At 42.3% G+C, this 20,652-nt stretch overlaps 3 protein-coding genes across 3 annotated transcripts in view; all 3 read right to left on the bottom strand.

Annotated features, from left to right (window-relative positions):
* Positions 1-7,094, bottom strand: part of LOC108017946 (SH3 and cysteine-rich domain-containing protein) — a 70,152-nt gene extending 63,058 nt beyond the window's left edge. Inside the window, 6 exon segments of the mRNA XM_036814056.3 lie at positions 138-383; positions 670-786; positions 1,366-1,471; positions 1,545-1,653; positions 2,830-3,030; positions 6,250-7,094. Of these exon segments, the coding sequence (XP_036669951.3) occupies positions 138-383; positions 670-786; positions 1,366-1,471; positions 1,545-1,653; positions 2,830-3,030; positions 6,250-6,940 (1,470 nt within the window). The 5' untranslated portion in view covers positions 6,941-7,094.
* LOC139352494 (uncharacterized) lies at positions 6,968-7,598 on the bottom strand. The gene is made up of 2 exons (XM_070994766.1): positions 7,084-7,598; positions 6,968-7,049 (listed from the first exon to the last, which is right to left on the bottom strand). Exons 1-2 carry the CDS (start codon positions 7,596-7,598, stop codon positions 6,968-6,970), a joined length of 597 nt encoding a protein of 198 aa, XP_070850867.1.
* Positions 7,599-13,979: 6,381 nt separating this feature from the next.
* On the bottom strand, positions 13,980-14,262 carry Mtk (Metchnikowin). The gene has a single exon (XM_017085179.4). It carries the CDS (start codon positions 14,222-14,224, stop codon positions 14,060-14,062), a length of 165 nt encoding a protein of 54 aa, XP_016940668.2. The 5' UTR covers positions 14,225-14,262; the 3' UTR covers positions 13,980-14,059.
* Positions 14,263-20,652: the final 6,390 nt, after the last annotated feature.

The raw sequence follows: 20,652 nt of genomic DNA, 5'->3' as shown, positions 1-20,652 counted from the left end.
TTATCTCGAATTCCAGGTGCCCCCAACTACTGCCCACTGACCACTGGACCCAACTACCAGGCTATATAAAGTGGGCTTTTGCCGGGGTGCGACAACCACCTGCTGCAGTGATAAATCACTGCCCCGCGGACACTCACCTTGCCGGCAATTACTTCGGCGCCCTGCATCAGCGAGTCGGACACAATGGCGACCAGGTCGTTGTGGATCTCCTCCAGCTCCTGCATCTGCTGGGGCAGGGTGTCCGAGTGGTAGGCCTCCAGCATTCCATTTGTGGCATGCAGCTGCTGCACGTAGGCGTTGTGGGCGTCGATGTATTCGGTGAGCGAGTGCTGGCTGGGATTCTGTCGGTGGGCCAGGTGGCACTGTTTGTAGTCCACTCGGCACTGCGGAGGCAGAGGTAAGTAAGGTAAGAGGTAAATAACCAGAGCCATAAAGGGTGGCCAATTTATGGGTAATCACAGCAAAGGGTAAATGTGCACACGCACAATGGACAGAAAATCATTTGACGGGCAATTGGCACGGCCCACACTGCGTATGCGTATTGCGTATTGTTCGGTGTTCAGGTTTTCTGCTCGAACAGAACTTTAAGGGAAAATTAAATTCCTGTTCGGTCAGATGACTTCGGGGATTTCCTTTACTTCATCAGGGCTCTTTGCTAATTAAACTCACCTTTGACAGCTTCTCTTCAGTCTTTGCGATAATAGTCTCGAAAGACTCCCTGTGTGTGAATATTTTACGGCTTTGAACTTTGCGATGAAAGGATTTATCCAGCATTGGTCGCGACACCTGCAGGTTTTGGGGGGGAAAATGAATAAATAAATTATTCATGGAGTATTTTTTAAGACCGCAGTCCGGAGCTAAAAAGGGCAAATCATCGTGAAAAATGAAAATTAAATGCGTAAGCCAAACAAACGCGGCGGCAGAACACATTATTCGGCACTCGAAAAACACATGTCATTTCCCAGGGCCCCGCAGAGCCACGCCCCCTACTAATTAACCATAATTAGAGTCTGCTTTTTATAATGCAAATTGGGATTTTTGTTTGTTTTCCTTTTTTTTGTGCGGCCTCAAGGCCACACATATTCACATGTGGTTTACACAGCCGTTCAATGCGGTAACTGGTACAAATAAATTTATTATTATTAATAGAAATTTGGCTTTTGTTTTCAAAGGGCATCATTTTGTTGCCAGAATGGCTGCCTTAATCCAATTAAAAATCTTTTAACGGCTGGTGCATGACAGGCCCTTTCGAATCTATTTCCAGTGAAGGCAACTGAATATTTAACGCGACACGATATTGCCATTAACCCATTTTGGCTTTCGGCAACTTTCGGCGCACAAAAGGCTGTAATTCAAGAGACTCACCTGGCGGGAAAGGACGCTGGCCACATCGTTGCAGGCCTGCGAATCGGTTTCGACCTCCTGCAGGAATGTTTCCCATGCCTGAAAGATGGCCAAGTGGCAGGCGGGTCTGGGCACGCCATTAAGTTTTTGGCATCAGTTTGGCCGGAAAATCGTTATCGCGGGGGGGGGGGGGCACTTACCTTTCTTTCCGTAATTCGGCATTCTTCTTGCGATAATTGGACACCGCAACCTGGAGGGCAGTCGCGTGTTCCTCGTAGAGACGGGAGAGTGTTTCGGAGAAATCGGATACTGTAATTGAATTAGATTGAGTGAGTACTAGGTGGGTACTACGGATAAAACTAAGAGGCAGTCACGCCTTGTGACGAGCCACAAAACTGCATTAGACGCAGCACGAGTGCCGGAAACGGATATGCCAAAGGAGGACTTCCGGCTGAAGTATTTGTGTCCTTTTCGCTCTGTCTCACAGCTCAAGGCTAAGCTCGGAATTTTACACAATAAATGGGCATGATTTATTCATGATTAAACGGTTTAACAACTTTATGCCCAATGTCAGCCCTTCACATTTCTCTTACTTTGTTTTCTGCAATAAAAGCCCTTCAAGTTTACGTACACATAAGGCCAGGCTCTTTAAAAGGAGTGATCCATCATATTTACGATTATTCAGGCTTATATGAATATGTATGTTTGGCTTTCACAGGGCTTTCAAGCTCTTAACCTGCCAGTTTATGGCCCAAACGTTTTATAACCCGCCAGATACGCGTTTATAGTGTTATACTGTTATAGGCAACAGGTTGCCAAATGTGTGGAAACTCTAAAGTTTGTCTGCGCAACTTTAATTTAATCAATAGTTTTGCTTTTTTTGCGGCTCTTTGATTTCATATGCTGTTCACAACGAAAATGTTATTAAAAACTTTAGATGCTACGGAACTTCTATGGAACTAGTACAAACTATGGAAACTCTGGAAACTGTGCTGTGTACGCAAGAGCCAAAGGTGGCATCCGCTGGGACAACTTTCAGTGACAGCGTCGTAATTCAAAGTCAAAGTTATGTCGAAAAGTTGCAGCTGTGCCGGAGATTGTTCGTGGGTAAACATACTCGCAGATGGAGCATGGGGAATTTACGAGACCGAACAGATTTATGTCTCAATCTGACGAACCGACAAAGACAATTGACAATCGAAATCAATAAGCCATAAAGGTGACAACAGGCGAGACTTATCAAATAAAATGCTGGCACAGGAATTGCTTTTTTTGTACTTTTTTTTCACCCCCTCAACCATGGTGAAACCCAATCCCCGGCGTTTGTCATTTTGGGCCACCTGGCGAGAGCGTGTCAGGTGTGAAAGGTGGCGGTGGCACACGACATGTGTAGTCCCCGGTGATGTGAATTGGATCCGACTTACATGCTACGCCAAATAGATTGGCTTTGACGCTGACTATCGCTCTGGATTTCGCTTCGCTCACCTGTTTTAATTAACTTAAAGTTGACATTGTTCTGGGATTTGAAAGCCTCGTTCAAACTGCTGTGACTGTAATCCTTGAGCACGCCGTTGTAGGACGCCATGCTGCCGCCCGGGGGGCTAAGGGAACCACCGCGTGGTCCCCTCCACCCAAAGATCCTCCTCCTACGACTTCTTCGACCACTTGAAGATTTTACCGAAGAACCTGTGAATGTGTTGCAAATACTATTACTAGGCTATCCAAAAAATGCTATCAATGTTTTTCTCAAACCAAAAATTAATCAACTCGTAAAACCAAACAATTAAGGGGAATTAAAGAGAGGAAACAAACAGAACGCAACGCAAATTCCAAACAAAACAAACCGAATTGAAAGCAAACAAATGAGAATTTTCAAAAGAAATGTGATTTGATTTCGGGTGGATGGAGTAAAGTATCCGTCGGGCAATGTCAGGAATTATTTTGGCCACGCCGTGATAAATGCACAAGTCGGTTTTCCCCCGCTCCCCCTTTTGGGCAATCAAACAGATCGCTGCCTTTTGTATTTATGCATAAATAATGAGGGGAGGCAGCCCATCCAACCCACTTTCTTTTAGCTTCTATTTTCGTTCTGGGCCAAGGCGGAAATTCGAGTGTTTCAGTCCAAGACAGGGCCTAAACCCGAGCCCCATTACCAAAGTCAACAAGAGAACCAAGACAGGAGCGGCCAAAATTATGGCACTACTCTTTAACTCAAGGAGTTCAATATGAATGAATTATTCTAATAATTTTAAATTCAATTAAACTCAAGTTCTGTTGGCTTGTAAATAAATTAATTAATAACTAGAACCGATTTCTCAATGTCATGTTAAGGTTCTGATTTGTTGTCTGTCAAAGAAACATAATAAAAAGTTCAATTCTGCGAAAAATATAATTAAATTTTCCAATGTGATGTAATAAATTTACGAACGAGTTCTGTTAACACATGAATCAGGAACATTTTTTATTGTCAGTTATTTCTGTCGACGGTCAAATTTAACAGAACAGTACCTATAGGTAAGAGCTTCCACTCAAATGAAACATAGCATGATATATAAAAATTAAATTTGAATTTCAATTAAACATGACATTGAGAAATCGGTCCTACCTAGGGTTTATTTCAGATTTAAGACATTTGTAAATCTTTGGTAAATCTTTTCAAATTTAATTTTAAGTTTTTGTAGACTTTAAAAATACATTCTAAAATATTTGTTTAGTTCGATGAATGCAGTCCTAAATTTTTTAATATTCGCAAAGTATAGAACAACTTTGTAACTAGGAAAGGTAAAACTTTAAGGTCCCTTGATAATGCTAATGTGAAAATCATAAAAATAAATTAAAGGAAGTCTATTTCGAGCAGTAAAACCCGTTTCAAATTTTATAAACATGGAATTTATTAGAAGTATATATAACCAAGGGTTAATTCTAGTCCTATAACTTTAAGCGCAACTGTATGTGGGTTCCTTTGGCTAGCTGGTATTTGGCTCCTTCGGTCTTTGGTTGGTGGCCAAACGGAAAGTCGGGGCAGATGGGACTCCCTTCATTTAAAATTCAATCAATAAATGAAGCGTAATTTCATTGCCGCGGCGAGAGTCGAGATTTCGTTTCGAGCACACTCGCAGCTAAAAAGACTCGAGGGCCCGTTTGTTTTGGTATGTCTTGTGATTGTTTCATTCGGACTGGCCACTGGCCACCACCCACCGGATCCCCGTCTTAGCCAAGTGTCCAAGTGGCCTTAGCCGTGTTTGTTTGCCCAAGCTCACACGAGGCTCAATTACTGTCCGACGGGTTTGTCTAAATGAAATATGCAGGAGCTGCAGCGCATGGCCCACGTAAGTGTGCTTTGGAAATTATTAAAGGACTCGGCTGTCGCATCCTTATGGCTCAACCATCCCGTCCAATTTGAGGCGGGATAAACAAGGCGTGTCCGAGATTGCCGGCGATCACGTAGCTCTTGATTTACTTTGCCGCTGGTCATCAAATTTGCCGCGCTGTGAACTTTGAAATGAATTCGAGTGGGTGGCTGTTGACTTTCTTGGCTTGGTGGCTCGACAGGATCTCAGGCGGTTCCAGCTCACGTGCCAGCTGCAAGGATGTCGTTATCGCTGTTGTTGATTACACTTCACGCGCTGCTAAGCTGGCATTCATTTTGGGACGCCAGTCACAGCAGGATGTGCTGCTCCTCCAGCTCCTGCTCCACCGGATCCTTCTAGTTTTTAAAGGAATTATGTGCGTGCTTGCATTTGGAGAATGCGCTCGGGGCACGCGAAGCAGTTGCATCCACATCCACATCCACAGCCACATCAACATCCACATCCACGGGCACAGGTAATCCAATTATGCATGCGAGGAGCAGCTGTGGACCCCACCCAAGCGATAAGGTGGCGCGATGGATATGCAGATGGCGAATGGTCGGGCGGAAAGTCAGGCATCCTAAGCACTTTAAGTCCGCCCCTCGCCTTTGTGTGTGTGTTTAGTACCGAAAGTTAGCCAAGCAAGGGTGGAACAAAGGATGGGGAAGGCGAACTCTGGCCGGGCCAAAGGTTGCGTATCCTTGGAAAACAAGCTGCGAGTGCAAAATCTGAGAGTCCATTGTGAGGATTGTGCTTTCATTGTGCGCCAGTTGGTAATTGAACGTGTGCGTAATGCAGCTAATTGAAAGGTTTTAGTGATGGGAAGAGGAAATAAAAGGTTTACGAAAAGGAGGTGGGGCCTACATTAGAGCTTACACTATATAAGTAAAGGCGCTCTCACTGATTTGGGTTCCAACTAATAGTATTGTGGTTTGAGTGGCAACTAATATTTCAACAAGAAAATAACTAATTCTAATTAAGTTTGCTTTTAGTAAAGGATTCCACACTTCTAAAGTGGCAACAAACTCAATCTATAAGGACTATTATACCTAACATATCATGTCATGTCATAAATATATTCGCTTTAGACATATAATTTTAACAGCAAACTTGTAAAGAAAATTTAATAGGGTCAGACAACTTTTTCGTTATATTTTGTATATTGTACTAAAACGGACATAAGCAGACTATTTCAAAAAATTAATTTCAAATTAATTATAATCCAAGGATACCTATTATAAAGGCGGTGTTTTAAGGCAGAATCAAACTTTAACATAACTCAAAACTGCGAATCAAACTTGCTGCAGATGAAACGTGGCTAACAGAAATGCTCGGGTTTTAACATTTCCAGATCTTGAAGGAACTCCATTTGCTTTTAAAGATGGCGGGATGATATCAAATCGAATTTCTTTAGATCCCTAAAATGTGAAACCCCGAACACTTCCGTATATGCTGCATGTTATGGCGATCGACCCAAGGTCGATCTCTACGAGTCGCGCGGCAAACAACTGTAAACGATTCGATTAGCAGGTGCAAGAGTAGACTTGGAAGGCACCTGTCACCTTTGGAGTGCGCTCCAGCTGAGCTGGCCCCGCCCCCTCCGCCGCCGCCCGCCGAGTTGGATCCACTGGGCTGGCCACCTGCTGCTCCTCCTCCTCCTCCACCCACCGCCCCGTCGCACTGATCCGCGCTGCGTGACCTTGTGCCGGCCATCCTCTCCCGATCCTCGCGAGGCGACCGCGCAAACAGTCCGCCCCCGCTGCCGCCGCCCTTGCCCGCCGGACTCCGCGTCCTCGGCGAATCGTAGACACCCGCATAGTTCTCCAGGGGCGGCGAGTAGCCCCTTCCACTCCCATCCGCTGGTGCCGTGTGGGGGGTTCGCGGCTGCAGCTTGATGACCGGCTCGCGGGCCTCGAAGAATGCATCGAAGTTGTTCTGGCGCAGATTCTCGCTGCTGAAGACCGGATTCTCCACATGCACATGGACATCCTCGCGCAGTCTGTTGCTCTCCCTCGTGTCCGAGGAGCTGGAGCGGCCCAGTCGCCCCAGCGGCAAGTGGAGCTTAGGCCGCAGTCGCGACTTGCCGGTGGGCGACTTGCTGCCGGATCCGCTGGCCGAGGACCTCTCTGGCGGCAGATCCATGGGCGACATGGGTCGACCCCATCCCGGTCCGAAGTGGGCATGCGTGGGATCCGGCGTGGGTGGCTCCAGAAAGATACTAGGGCTCCTCGAGCGGGGATCTCCATACTCCAGGGCTCCCGCTCCTCCTGCTCCTAGTCCTGACGAATCCTGCTCGTAGGCGGCGCTGCTGCGCTGGAATGGTGCTCGTCCTGGTCCAGTGGCACTACTGCTTCCCTGCATCTGGCTGGCATCATTATAATCATTATACATGGACGCAGCGGGCGGACGCTGTTGGCTCCTCCGTAGGCTGCTCCTCTTGGTGGAGCCCTGGTGGGAGAGATTCGAGTTGTTGGAGTGGGTCAAGGAGGCGCGCGATGTGCGGCGAGTGGGCGTGGGCGGCAGGCTCTGGGATTGGTTCTGGAATTGGCTCTGCGGTGGCTCGTCGAAGCTGAAGAAGGATGAGGGCACAGGTGATCCTGAATAAGAGAACGGCGGCGAGGCAGGCGGTGATCCCGGATAGAAACTGGTTAGTGCTGCCGGAGCGGTCGCTGGCTGGATGGCAATGGGCGGAGTGCTGGCGGTGATGGTCTCGAAGTGGACGGCGGCGGTGGTTGGGATCTTGGTGGTGCTGGCTACGAGGCAACTGGTGGTGGCTCTGGCTGGATACTCGATGGGCACGAGCGGCTCGGGCAGGCAGTCGAGTGAGGGTCGCGGTTTCACACGTGGCGCAAAGAAACCATAGGTCATACAGATGAGCTCATCGGCGGGATATATTACGTACATTCCTCACGGTCCCCATGTGGCATGGTGGCACTGTGCTAAGTGGATCTCAGCTGTTGGCTCGGTTATCTCTTGGTCTCTGGGGTAACTACATACGATCTGGGTTCGGTGGGTCTCTGTTTCTTGGGTTTTAAGGATTGTAAGGTCCTGTCTTTTTTGGGGTTCTCTGTTAGCAGTGCTGTCAGCTGTCTGTCTTTTGTGGGTTGTCTAACTAAAGTGCTTTAAGTTACCAAAACAATATAGATATGTGGCGTATCTAGGTTCGTCTACAACTAGGACTTAACGTACTTTCTGCTATTCGGTTATATCACAAAGTGAGTTCAAGTTTAGTTTATCTCTCGGGGACGTGCTGTCATTTGGATCGCTGCATATTGTCGATGCTTGAAGACGATACTGAAAATGGGTAGAACAAAGAAAACAAGCGTAAGATTAATTAGTCGTAATTACTGGATGTTACATTTTTAGAACATAAAACAAAAGTTTGGCAGCCTCATTAAAAACGTTTCTTTGTGCTGGTCACTCACTCATGCGAGTCTTTCCGTTTTGCTCATTAAATTGTTTTGTTTCCCTGGAAGAGCAGAAGTTACTGCTCCAGGGTCAAGATTTAGGTCAAACTTTGGGCACTCATTCCCCGCAAGTTGGCAAACAAAGTTTGACAGAGAGCGAATTTTTTGGCCAGGTTCGCATGGCCAAGGCCAAGGCCCAAAGAACCCAGGGGCCAGGTGGTTAATTGTCAGAGTGCCAAATGTGTACGAAAATGGTAGAAAAAATACAAACCCACTTACCATATTTTTAATGGTAAATAAGTGTTATTGTTATAAAACTGTTAACGCCCATTATTCATCAAAGTTCATTTAAAGCGTTATTATAATGAAGAACTGTTGTGAGATACAACTTTTTTAAACAACATTTGGATTTAAGCTTAATATATTAGTGACTTTATTTTATGTGAACAATCTACATAGCTTTTGTGCTTAGACCGAATGTTGGGAATATTGTCAAATTTAAATTTGGAATACTTAAATGTATATATAAAATGTATTCAATTTAAAAAACAATTTCACTTTGATAAACAGATAAACGATCAAGTTTAAGAACTGTTAAAAATTTAATTGTTCCTATTATTTTAATATTTAGTCAACAATTCCAATTTCTTTAACATTTATAACTTTTTAAACGTCGAAATAAATGATTTCATTTTCCCTCTTTGCTTAATTCTATCCCTTAAGGAAAAGTACTGGGCCAACTCACTTAATACTGGGGGGTGGGGACTCTAACACAAATTAACAGGAATTGGCACTGACAGCCTGAGCTCAAAGTTTGTGCGTGTCGAAACGTCTGGTGGGTTGGGGGGTGGGCAAATTACGGACTCGCCACATGCAAGGCTTATTATTATGCCATTTTATGGCCAATCGATTGGCCCATATCAATTAAATTTGCATTAAATATTCATGATAACCGATGGTTACACGGCGCTTTAATTATCGGATCAGTATTAACTGGATGAGTGATTATAGATTGCCATTGTCTTGTCTTCACGGTTCGAAGTTTATGGGCGTTGAAATTACGGACATAATATCGGATTTCCCAGAATGATATAAGATACGCGGTATACTATAGCACTACAACAATTAATAACGAATTAAGTGTTTGTTAAGTGGTTTTCCGGAATCATAAATTACTATTTAAACGAAAAAACAATATAAACGTTGGATCTAAAATATAAAAAGTGTTTTAAATAAAACAGCTTTAAAAAATAATACCATCGGTTAACCAATGAATGCAAAAAGAAGGGACTAAAAAAATAGGTTTAAGTATATCAAACATTAAAAGAAAAATATTTAGCAGCAGTACCACATTGTTTTACCCTTGTAAATGTATCAAAATTATTAACTAAGCAGTCTTTAAGCTTTATAAAACACCAAAGGTTTTAAGAATCTTTTGTGAAATCAAATGATTTTCATTTTTAATTCCAAAGGCTTAGTTCGAGGCTTCTCGAGCCACTTAAGCCCATATTTAAAAATTTCATTATAAATTTACCATTTGCATAATTGATATATAATGGATACTGACCCAATAATATTCACCCACGGAATGAGAGAGGGCGGGTCCTTGGCCGGCATTAAAATCGCATTACGGCACGGGAAATCGGTGGAGATTAAACTCATATATATAAATCGCGCACGGCGGCCTTGCGTGTGCGTATGTGAAAATGAGGAAAACCCGAAAAGAAAACTTACAACAAGAATGCGATGAGATGATGATGGTGGCTGAGGGAGGGGGGACTCACAGGGGGCACGAACACGAGTATGAGGAAAACCAAAGCCAAGACAGAAATTGCATTTCATAAATGGGGGGCTACAGCTTGTGGCAAGGCGAGCCGAAAAGAAATCACGCAATTTAATTCAATGTGAATTATTTATTAGCTGCCAGAAAGGGGCGGGCGCATGAATAATTCCCCGTACATTTGATGGTTCCAAGGCTGAAGGAAAAGCGGGGGGATTCACCGATGACACTATCCAATGGGTACGCAAATATTTCCTTTTCATCCGCGACTTCCCTTCCGACTTTCACTCACCCACACGCACACGTTTATATGCACATAATTGAATTGTTTTGCTGCACTTTACCAGCTCGTTAAATCTGTCAACATTGATCAATCAAACGGGGTGAGAGTAAGTGAAAGTGGGCGGTGGCGGACAAAGAGAAAGTTTTCCCGTTTCCAGGCTCCATTCTCCATTCTCGGGCTCAAAGTTGTGAAAGCATCGAGGGAACGAGGAGGAATTTCCTCTATCCTCTGGCAAGGACTGGCATTTTAAAAGCCTTTTCCAACCTTTTCCAGCCTGGGGGGAAAAACCAACTGAAAGCAATTTTGCGAAAATGCACAAACAGCAGCTTCCTACTTCGGAGCCATAAAAGGGCAAATGGCAACTACTGGTATTAAAATTAATTAACTACAAAAAACAATGAAGCCTGAAGAGCAATGGCAATTCGCTTATCAGAACGAGGAAGCCAGCAGCAAACAAAATGTTATAAATAAACAGGCAGACGAACCCCTCGTTTTGGCTAGCTGCATATTGGCAAGAGGCACTGAGATCCTAAGATGCTCAGATGCTGAGATGCTGAGATGCTAAGATGCCGAGGAAATGCCCAGGAAAAGCCGGCCAGCTAGAGGAAGCAAACTTGACTCAAGTGCATTGTCAAGGCGGGCCAGAAAGAAACCAAAAAAAAAAAAAAAGAAATAGAAAAACATCTAGGAGGAGCAATGTGAAGGCGCCCATGCGATGCACTTGCTCTCGGCCAGCGACATACATAATTACATGGCAGTGAGCCCAGAACAGAACATATTTATATTTAAAAGCATATAAACAAATGTATTATAGTGGGTCTGCACGCCGAGGTATTCGGTGCTGGCTATGAGAATACAAATTAACCGAATTCCTTGCGACTTGCTAGGAAAATACGAGAACGAGCAAAGATCAAGGCAACTTAGTTGGATGCCTTTGACCCTGCTTTTGAATTCCACCCAAGCTCTTTTCTTTCTTTCTATGTTCTTAATTTAATTTAACAAGAAACAAGAAACACATCAGCATAACATATGGTTTTGACCCAGCTTTAAGAAAACACAGTAAATTAAGCTGCTTGTCTTTAATAGAGAGGGGAAATACCTGAAGTGTGTATTAAGAACATTTATCCTTGCTTCTCAATTTCTTATAAAACCTGCTTGAGTGGCTTATTTTAATCCTTCAATTGAAGAACATTTAAACAAATACAATTAAGTGAGTCGGCATGTGAAGTTATTTGTCTTGCAAATAACACAAATTCTTGAACATGTTCTTCACAAACAGAAAACAAGAAACATAAGCAAAGGTCAAAGGAAATAGAATAAAAACTTGGGACCTTCTAGGAAGTTTATGGTATTTTCTTATTCCTGTTTTTTTTCAGAAAACGAATAAAACAATGCGCATACTAAAGCTGAACTACTATATAAGATATGCAACTAAAATTCTAAAACAATTCTTAAGATTTTCAGTTTGCTATGAAGTACAAAAAACTTATTTAACTAGCCCCTTTGATCAGGAGGAAAGCCCAATCAATCCCATATGCCAGCCAGCAGTTTTGTACTCCAGCTGAGAAAACACGGGCCACAATAAAGTTTTGTACCGATTTGTGTAAGCCATAATTCCCATACACATTGAGATGGCCCAAACATCAGAAACAGGCGGGTAAAAATACACAAAGTCGCAATGATACAGGTAGCATAGACATGTGATACTTATGCAAAAGGAAAATTAGGTGCAGCAGATGGGGGCTTTCGCTGCGAAGGCTGGCCAAACAAAGCCGTCGAAAAGAGTAAACTCAATTTATGAGAAAAGCGCTCGAAGAGGCAGGCAAAACATGGAGCAGCTTTGGCTTCGACTTGGGCACACAAATTGCGTATTCGCAACGTGGGCCCCATGCAGAGCCACCCGAGCAGCAAAACCGGGCGCACAGGGTTGGGATCTCGATGGGTTGGCGGGATGGGTCCCCACTCGAATTGAAATTCCGTCTGACATGCACACCCTGACACAAGCCCAAACCCAACATTTTGGGACCCTGAACGAGTTTCGGGGATGGAATATACATTAGGATAATTAAACAGGACCTGTCCATATCGCAGGTTAAGAATCTACCTGAAGGTTTGCCTACCGAATTTTATACTGAAAATAAATTTCAATAAAAAATCTAAAAACAAATAATAAAAACGTTGGGCATAATAAAAATGGTGGCACACATTAGTTAAAAATTGAATACGAATATCCAGGTGGAAAATCCTCTTTAATAGACTGGTAACCAAAAATAAACTTGATACTAAATAAATAAACGACAAATCCACCTATTTTATTAAACCAAACAAATTGGACAGCAAGTAATAACCAAATAATAATATAATTAAATTACCAAAAATAATTCAATATAATTTATATCATTAACAAGATTCCCCACTCACCGTTCAAAGAATCTACAGCGATGTTGTGTTCTTATCGAGTCGTTGGGTTGACATTTCAGTATGCCGCTTTAAATTTGAATGTAGCACAAATATTTGTTTGTTTACACAACACACGCACTGTTGTCGCTTGTCCGATTCACTGGGTTTACATATGTGGCACATGAATGTGGTATATAGGGTTGACTTTTGGTCTGGTTTTCGTATATTTTTGGGTTTTTGGTTAAGTTTCGTTTCGTTTCGAGTCGCTTCAGTGGCACTTCCTTAATTTTTTGCAAATTTTCTTTATTTATTTATGTCGCCTGGCGCACACACAGCACACACAACAAATAATAATAATGATAATAATAACAACAACAGGAACTACGACCGATCGACGACGAATTTAGACTGATTCTCGAGCAGCTGTAAGCATTTAAATATTTTGACAATTTTCTGTGATTCTTCTGCTCTGCCGCTCTTTCTTCTTGCTGTGCTTTCTCGCGATTCTCATGGCTGCTCTACTGTTGATGTTGCTGATGTTGCTGTTGCTGCTGGTTGTGCTGTTGCTGCTGCTGCTGCAAATGTTGCTCCTGTTGATGTTGCTGCTGCTGCTGCTGCCGCTGGCTGTACGCATGTTGCTGCCGTTGATAATATCATGCTGCTGCCATTATGGCGGCGCTGCCCACTTTGCTTTGATTGCCGTGGTGGGTCAATGCGGCGTATGCGCGATATGCCGCTTTATTGGCCCCAGCCAGACCAGTTTATACCGCATCCGTGACGTGGCTTATCCAGCCAATGACGTCATGGCTGCCGCTGCTGCTGCTGTCACAGCTGTCACGCGCAGAAAGTGTTCAAAAGCACTATTTATAGACGAAAGGCCTCCCGCACCGAGCTGCTCCGCCGAAACGCCGTCCATCAGCTGCTGCTGCTAATTTTTGCAAGTGTTTTTCTTAGCGCTTTTCTTGGATCGCCAGCTGAAAATAGAAAATAGAAGGAAAATAGAAAAAAATCGAATGAACACACACACAGAGGGTGAGGAAGGAAAATTGTCGTTTTTGTGTGTGAAGAAGCTCATTGAAATGTTTGCGCGTACTCAATTTTTATTCGCATCTAAATATATATATATGCACCACAAGTGTAGTGTGTAGTGTATGGCAATCGATGGCAACTGTGATTACTCATACGCCCCGAGAGCCGAGCAGATGCCAAATGCAAATTAAATTGCATTGGCATGCTTTGCATCTCAATGCTGGCTCAAGCATAGTTTCAAATGTATGTTGAAGTAGCCTTAAATGGCGAGCAATCAGGGGAAACTCCCTCATAATTCTCCAGTTCAGTGAAAGTGGATTCCTGATTGCCCTTCAATCACCTGTGACCCCCAGCAATGAATTAATTAAATTACACAGTGTCACAGCTTTGATGTTCAGTTCGGCTTTAATTGTATTAACTTAGTCAATGTGTTAACGACATCAGAAGGTATGAATTCGCCATCTTCTCAGTAAACTCCAGGTCTAGGTCTAGGTTGGTTGGGATTGAAGGGCGACGGCCTCGTATCGAAAATGGGTCCCTGGTGCCGATGGGGTTCTGACAGCACCGACGGAGCCATCATGGCCATCACTCCCAGCAGGGCCAGAAAAATCGCTCCAAGATTGAGTTGCATCTTTGCTCGGTGACGGGAATTGATTGATGCCTTGAGCTGGCGAGCAGTGGGGCTTTTATAGCCCGGGAGACCCAGACAAACGAGTCGCAGATTGGGGACTTTTTATTTGAACTGCTGCGATAAGCAGCCGAATGAATGACGGCCAAATGTCAGGGGCAGAGATAACCTATTGCGGCCAGGGGATCCCACTGGCATCCCAAAAGGGGACGCCCCCACGGAGCCGGGGGATTATCAGCCTAGACTAAATGTAAATATGACGTTTCTCGCTGAATATTTATGTTTCCCTAGCGAATCCACCGCCCGCCTCACGTCCTGCGAAAACACTCGGCTTCAGCGCCTTGCTGGTTTTTCTGCATTGCAAATTACCCAACCAAACAGCCAAGGCAGCCTTTCAAAGGCAAAGTCAACATGCGTCAACACGAAGCCACGCCCACTGCCCAGTGCCGCCTCCAGCTTCCGCCTTCTAAGCAGTGCACTGGAAAAAACTATCAACAAAACATACACACAAAAAAAACTTAGGTAAAATTGAAATTGTATTTATCGAATTGGGGGTTCCAGTTACTCTACCAACAACAAAATACACAAAACATACTATTTTATGGTAGTTGTTCTATTAAATAGTATATAAAGCAACAATAAAATACACAAATTTAAATACAGTTGCTAACGTCTTATTACATTTACGTAACTATACGCATTGTTAAATTTTATAGTACTAGTTACACAACGTACTATTTTATGGTAGTTTTTAATAGGTACCAAAGCAACAATAAAATACACGTCACTATTTTTAATAGTTTTAAACATCTTATTACATTTAAGTAACTATTCTGAGTACAATATTATTTTAAGAAAAGTTTTTAATTTGTAATATTTTACTCAAAATATTATAGCTGAATATTTTCATAATCATTTTTCGGTAAGTAATTCTTTAAAATAATAAAATTAAAATTATAATAAATAAAATTTCTGTATTCTATCTCCTAACTGAAATAAAAATAATTTTAATCTCAACTTAATTATAGAGGTCTTATGACACTAGCTTGATTTTTAATAAGCAAAGTGGATTTATCTTAAAAGTGCAACATAAACATGGCTTAATATATAAATTAATAAAATTCGGTTAGTTCATAGAGCACAAATAAAAAATTTATGTTTACCTCCTAACCAAAATAAAACAATTTTTAATCTCAACTTAATTATAGAGTTCTTATGACACTAACTTGATTTTTTGATAAACGAACTGAATTTATTTCAAAAATGCAACATTAACGTGGCTTAAAAACAAATTTATAAAATTTTGTTAAGCTGTAGGCACTTTTATCTATAAGTTGCCTTGAATTTTAAAACAAATCCATCTAGTTGACCTAAAATGAATCAAGTGTCATAAGACCTTAATTTTCGTATTTAATGCCAACGAAAAAGTATAACTTAAGTCTAAGCTTAACGAGTGATTATTTACGCATAAGAAGTATTATTTCGCTTAAATTCAAATTTAGCGACTTCTAAATTTAAAATGTTATTAAGTATAAGCTTTACTTTTTGCAGTGTACCTTCAAACCCACTTGGAAGTGTGCTTCTGAGGAAGGGATACGGATGGGGAAGTGCAGCTGGTGCAGCACGGCAATTGCCCCTTGGCTCGATTAGAGCACTTTGTTAGTTTTTCTACAGCAGCCTGGTACTGGAAAAAAGAGGGAGTAGTGGGCTGCTTCCCCCCTAAATGACTGAGATGACGTTTTGAGTAATTTTTCACTTGCATTTTATTGTTTGTGTGCTTACTCTTAGGGAGTAAAAAGGACTTATAGTCACGGCTCATTAAGCTTTAAAAACGCCTGACTGGCAAAACCATCAAAGCTGCATTGATTGACGCAGTTTCCGCTTCAGAAACTACGAAAAAAAAACCAGAAAGACAAACAGTAAACATAAAAAAGTTTTGTTTATCAAATCGATTTGAATTGATCTCAGCCTTCAAAATCGGTTTACGAAAATTGCCTTAATGTTCTCTTCACCGCCAATAAATCAAAAATAAATCAAACAGAATTCCAAATAAAATTAATCCGTTTTCATGGTTTGGGCATTAAAAAATAAATGTTTGGCTTGCGCGTAAACAGCCGAATAGATTCTGAATGTAAACAGCAGGGAGACAGCAGAAATTGAGTTAAATTGAGGCATTAGTCAATCAATCACTGCCGTTTCTTGTTGGCCCTGACGGCAAATGGCAGCCAAAGTCGACTTTTCGACCAAGAACTAGGCTAAGAAATTTGAGCTTGGCTGGTGCAAAAAAAGAATATTCAACTTTTGCTTTTACCATTTACCATTTGTAGCTGCGCCTGACATTTTGAAATGTTTCTTGCAAATCGTTGTTGAGCAGGCTAAACTCAAGGGCCACGCCCCCTACGCCCAAAGTTACGCCCCCGGGGGGCTAACAACCGTAACAAGAGTTACAAGCAAAAAAAAAATTATATATTTATATAGCTACCACCACCCCACCCGCAAGCAGGCAAAGTTAATATTTTTGGAAAAATCGCACGGCTATGAAAACTCGAATTCGAGCCGATAAGAGCCTCAGATGGAGGCAATTCAATTGAAAACATGAAAAGTTGTCAACCTGCAGAGTGGCGGAAAATGTTTTCGCACCGTTCCTAGGAAACGGATACCAAATCGAAGGTGAAACACCCGACGACGACGGGTTTTTTGGACTTTTAAAATGCCAAATCGTTACGACCTTGACGCCCGAATGACAGCTGAGAAATCATTAAAAAATAAATTCTAATTATGTGTGTGGCAAGACTCGAAAGCAAATCTCTTGCATATTCATCATGAAGTCAGCGAGAGTTTGTTGTTTTCGAATTTCAAAGTAAATCACTGGCAGGCCATACAATTTGCCGACAGCTGATGGACAAACTTTTATCAGTCAATAAACCCAAGTTCTTTTTGTTGCGCATAATTGTTTCATAATAAATTCTAATAAAGCTCTTTTTTGTTTGGGTAAATGTATTGTACGTGTAGGTATTCAAGCAAATTTCTGGGAAGCACAATGGGGATTTATTCTAATTGTGAGTCGACAGCTTAATGGATTTTAGGAATAGGACGGTAAAGCCTGAATTGGTTCAACAAAATTTGCTACAAATGAAAGATAAGCTCCATGTGGCATGCTTTTGCCTGGTACAATACATTTTATTAATTATTTTGGTAATGGATATTCATAATTTTTTGTGTGTTTGCACAAACATAACTTTTATTTGGACCATAATGACCATATGAAATAGTATACGATGACTGAAAAACTAATTTGCCAACTTAACTTTTAGTAAATGCACCTCACTTTGCCAACTTATTTGTACCCATAAATTTTTGGCTCAGTTATGCTTTTAGAAGCCATTATATGAAATATTACACTCATGGCCGTCAAAGACTAGGGAAAAGGTAATTTATACATTTAGCATGCAAAATGAGTTTCTGGGTTTATTGTTGCCAAGTTCACAGAGGCTGAGGTACGTCCATAACTCAGGGACTCGGATCAATAAAGTGCCAGAAAGCGCTACGAAATGCAAAGGAAGACAGCCCAAAATAGGCAGCCTCGTAAATATGCATTTCGCTCTTGCAGGGGCAATCATAAATAAGCTCCGGGGATGGGCAGATGGGCCAGGTAACCTAACCCGAAGCTCGAAACAAGAGCTATTTAGGCGGGCTCCAAACAAGAATACAAAGTTCATTAAATACGTATGAAGGCTGGAATTCTGGCGGGGCACTAAATGCCAGTTCCTCGTCCCGAAAATGGCTGCCATAAATGCGCCAGCTCATTTCTGGAGGGGGGGTTTAATGGGAAATGTAGGTGGATCTGGGGGCCAAGAGCTGGGATCTGGGATGTGGGATCTGGAATCTGGAGGTCTGGGAGCTGGGGGCATGGAAATGAGGTAAATGCTTCTGTTCCTGCTTAGGTCCTGCCCCAAATGTTATTCAGACAAGATGAAGCACTTAGAGGAGCGTGGAGCGATGTCAGCATCCTGCGGGGTTGGGGCAGGTCCTTCACATCCCCCCGGGCATCATATTCGCTTTGTCAGTATCCTTGTGTGTGTGTCCCGGACGGACAGGTGATAATGAGCACGCTCAGGATCCACACACACACCATCTCACTGGCGCACATGTTGCTATTTAAGCAGTTAATGACGCGTTTAAAGCTAAATGCCAACCGCACAAGCCTCGCCGACTACTCTTTTATTAACTTTGCAATTTCCTTAACGGGCCTTTTCTGCCCGCCACTTCGCTTTCCTGCTACAGAACCAACAAATGCCATTGTTTCTCTAGGCATTCCACAAAAATAATAGCCCGGGCGTATTTGTTCTACCTATTATACCATATCTATCCATGTTTTTCAGGAAAATGATGTCACTATCACATAGAGAATTCTGACGTTCTCATCTAAGTTTAAAATGTGCTTATTTACATTGTTTATCTCAACAACTGAGGATTTATTCCAGTCAGTAATGCATACTTATTAAAAAGTGGTTAGGAACACTCAATTTAACTTTTCTCTTCATACTATTTCAATCTTATGTTAAGAGCATTGATACCAAAATGTAGTTACACGGTTTTCAAGATCGAATGTTCTCAATTCAAGAACGTTGTACATTTCTCTCTGTGCTGAATTAAAATGTGATTAAACTATTTTATCGACTCTTATCCATTCAAAAGTTCCTTAATATATTCAATTTGAAAAGCATTTCAGCATAGTTTTAAAAAATATTTCAAAAATTTTTCTTTTTTTATCATTTTTAATCTTTTAAAATTCAGTTTAAATGCTTTTTACAGGATACCCTACATTCGAAACACTGCATTTGTCCCCCTTTTGTTTAGTTATCCTCGGGGAACACATATCCTGTTACAACGGGCCGGCTTCTATTGCCACAGTGTCTACTGTGAAAATATTTTTGTTTGTCTTTCCGTCATGAACGAAAACCATAATTTTCCCTAAGCCACCCTGGCAGTTAATCAAAACTTGGATGGCAAATGGCAGGGGAATTTTCGAGTAGACAATAAAACCGTAGGCTCCGAGAAGCATATCACTCAAAAATGGTGCTCTTTTGATAGTCAGAGCTCGACTGCAGCCTCAGCCTAAAAATTCGATTCGTCCTTTATTGAGCTGCCTTGTGATTGCCACACGTCATATGGCTCAAAGGACGTGCTGCCATTTCAGTGCTTCCTTTTTTCACTTTTTTTTTTTCGAAAAGAGCCAATGCCAAAAGCCAATGTGGAACAAAGCCCACCTGACACATGTCGGCAGGCATACAAAGTGCCCAAAAATCATGGCACAAAGGCTGGGGACAATGTGCTCTTTGTTGCCTTTGGTCAGCAGGTGATTGCTTCCTGGACATTGCGTATACGCAGTGGGTGAGCGAGCACAGTGTTTGAGGAACACAAAGGCGTTGCAAATCTAATTAAATTTCACACACAGCTGGCCAAACATTGAGGCGGACACTTGTTGGCCCACCGAATTTCTGGGAAAGCCCCAAAGCCAAATAACAGCAGGATAGGATAGCCATCGCATCGATGGCCAGCGGGGGATATTCGCGTGAATAATGTGAAAATGACAAGCCATGCATAAATGCTAAAACGTTGGTGGTTCTAACAGCTTTTTCCGTGTTGTTTTTTGGCCACTCAGCAAGGTGGTCGGTGGTCGTTATTAGCATGCCATCATCATAGCCGGCTGGGGCGGCAGTTCGTGTAAAACGTGCTCAAGTGGGCACGGTCGCGTGCCTCATTATTCCCCCAGAGACCCCAAAGACCCCGAAGACCCCTAAAAACCCCTAAAACCCCCTAAAACCCCCTGAGAACCCACGTAATGTTTTCATTTCGGAATGGCCCGGGTGTTTTGGTGGTCTCGTTTTCGTGCAACTGAAGAAGAAATCAGAATCAGGTCAGCAACAACAACTTGAAAGTCACTTAAAGGCAGCAACAAAAAGCCGAGAATAAGGCAGATGATATAAATGTTAAGGTCAACATGGAAGGAGACCGAGATACGACAGGAGCGGGAGCCAGACCAACCAGTCTCGAAATATTCACTTTTGTAATTGGATGCTGTCGTCTGTTGGCTGCTGCATACCTTTATAGCACAGTCGACCCTTAACAATACCATACCATACCATATCAGACCACCCACTGCCCGCGGCTATAAAAAAGAAGCTCGGAATGAATGCATATGAGCTGGTGTAGGTATGTGTGCACTGCGAAAATAAAAGCAGATTTAGTTTCATTCTTCTTTTTAATAAGTTAACAGCAAACTTTATAGGTCTTTAGAGGTTAAAACATAATTTTTTTAAAAGAAAGAACTAATTTCAAGGTTTAAAATCGTATTCTTGGCTAATAATGATATGATATACTCTAGATTTACTGTAATTGATTTGAGTTCATATTGAAGTTTTGAGATA

The sequence above is a fragment of the Drosophila suzukii genome, chromosome 2R, assembly GCF_043229965.1.
Source record: "Drosophila suzukii chromosome 2R, CBGP_Dsuzu_IsoJpt1.0, whole genome shotgun sequence".
In the NCBI taxonomy this organism is placed as follows: Eukaryota; Metazoa; Arthropoda; class Insecta; order Diptera; family Drosophilidae; genus Drosophila; species Drosophila suzukii.
The sequence above is the reverse complement of the archived record's forward strand: the minus strand, read 5'-3'. Positions and strand labels throughout refer to the sequence as shown.

Coding starts and splice junctions, on each gene's coding strand:
- LOC139352494 (XM_070994766.1), bottom strand. CDS start 7,598: ATGTACGTAATATATCCCGCCGATGAGCTCATCTGTATGACCTATGGT. Junction 7,050..7,083: donor CGTCCGCCCGCTGCGTCCAT/GTATAATGATTA, acceptor AGCCAGATGCAG/GGAAGCAGTAGTGCCACTGG.
- Mtk (XM_017085179.4), bottom strand. CDS start 14,224: ATGCAACTCAATCTTGGAGCGATTTTTCTGGCCCTGCTGGGAGTGATG.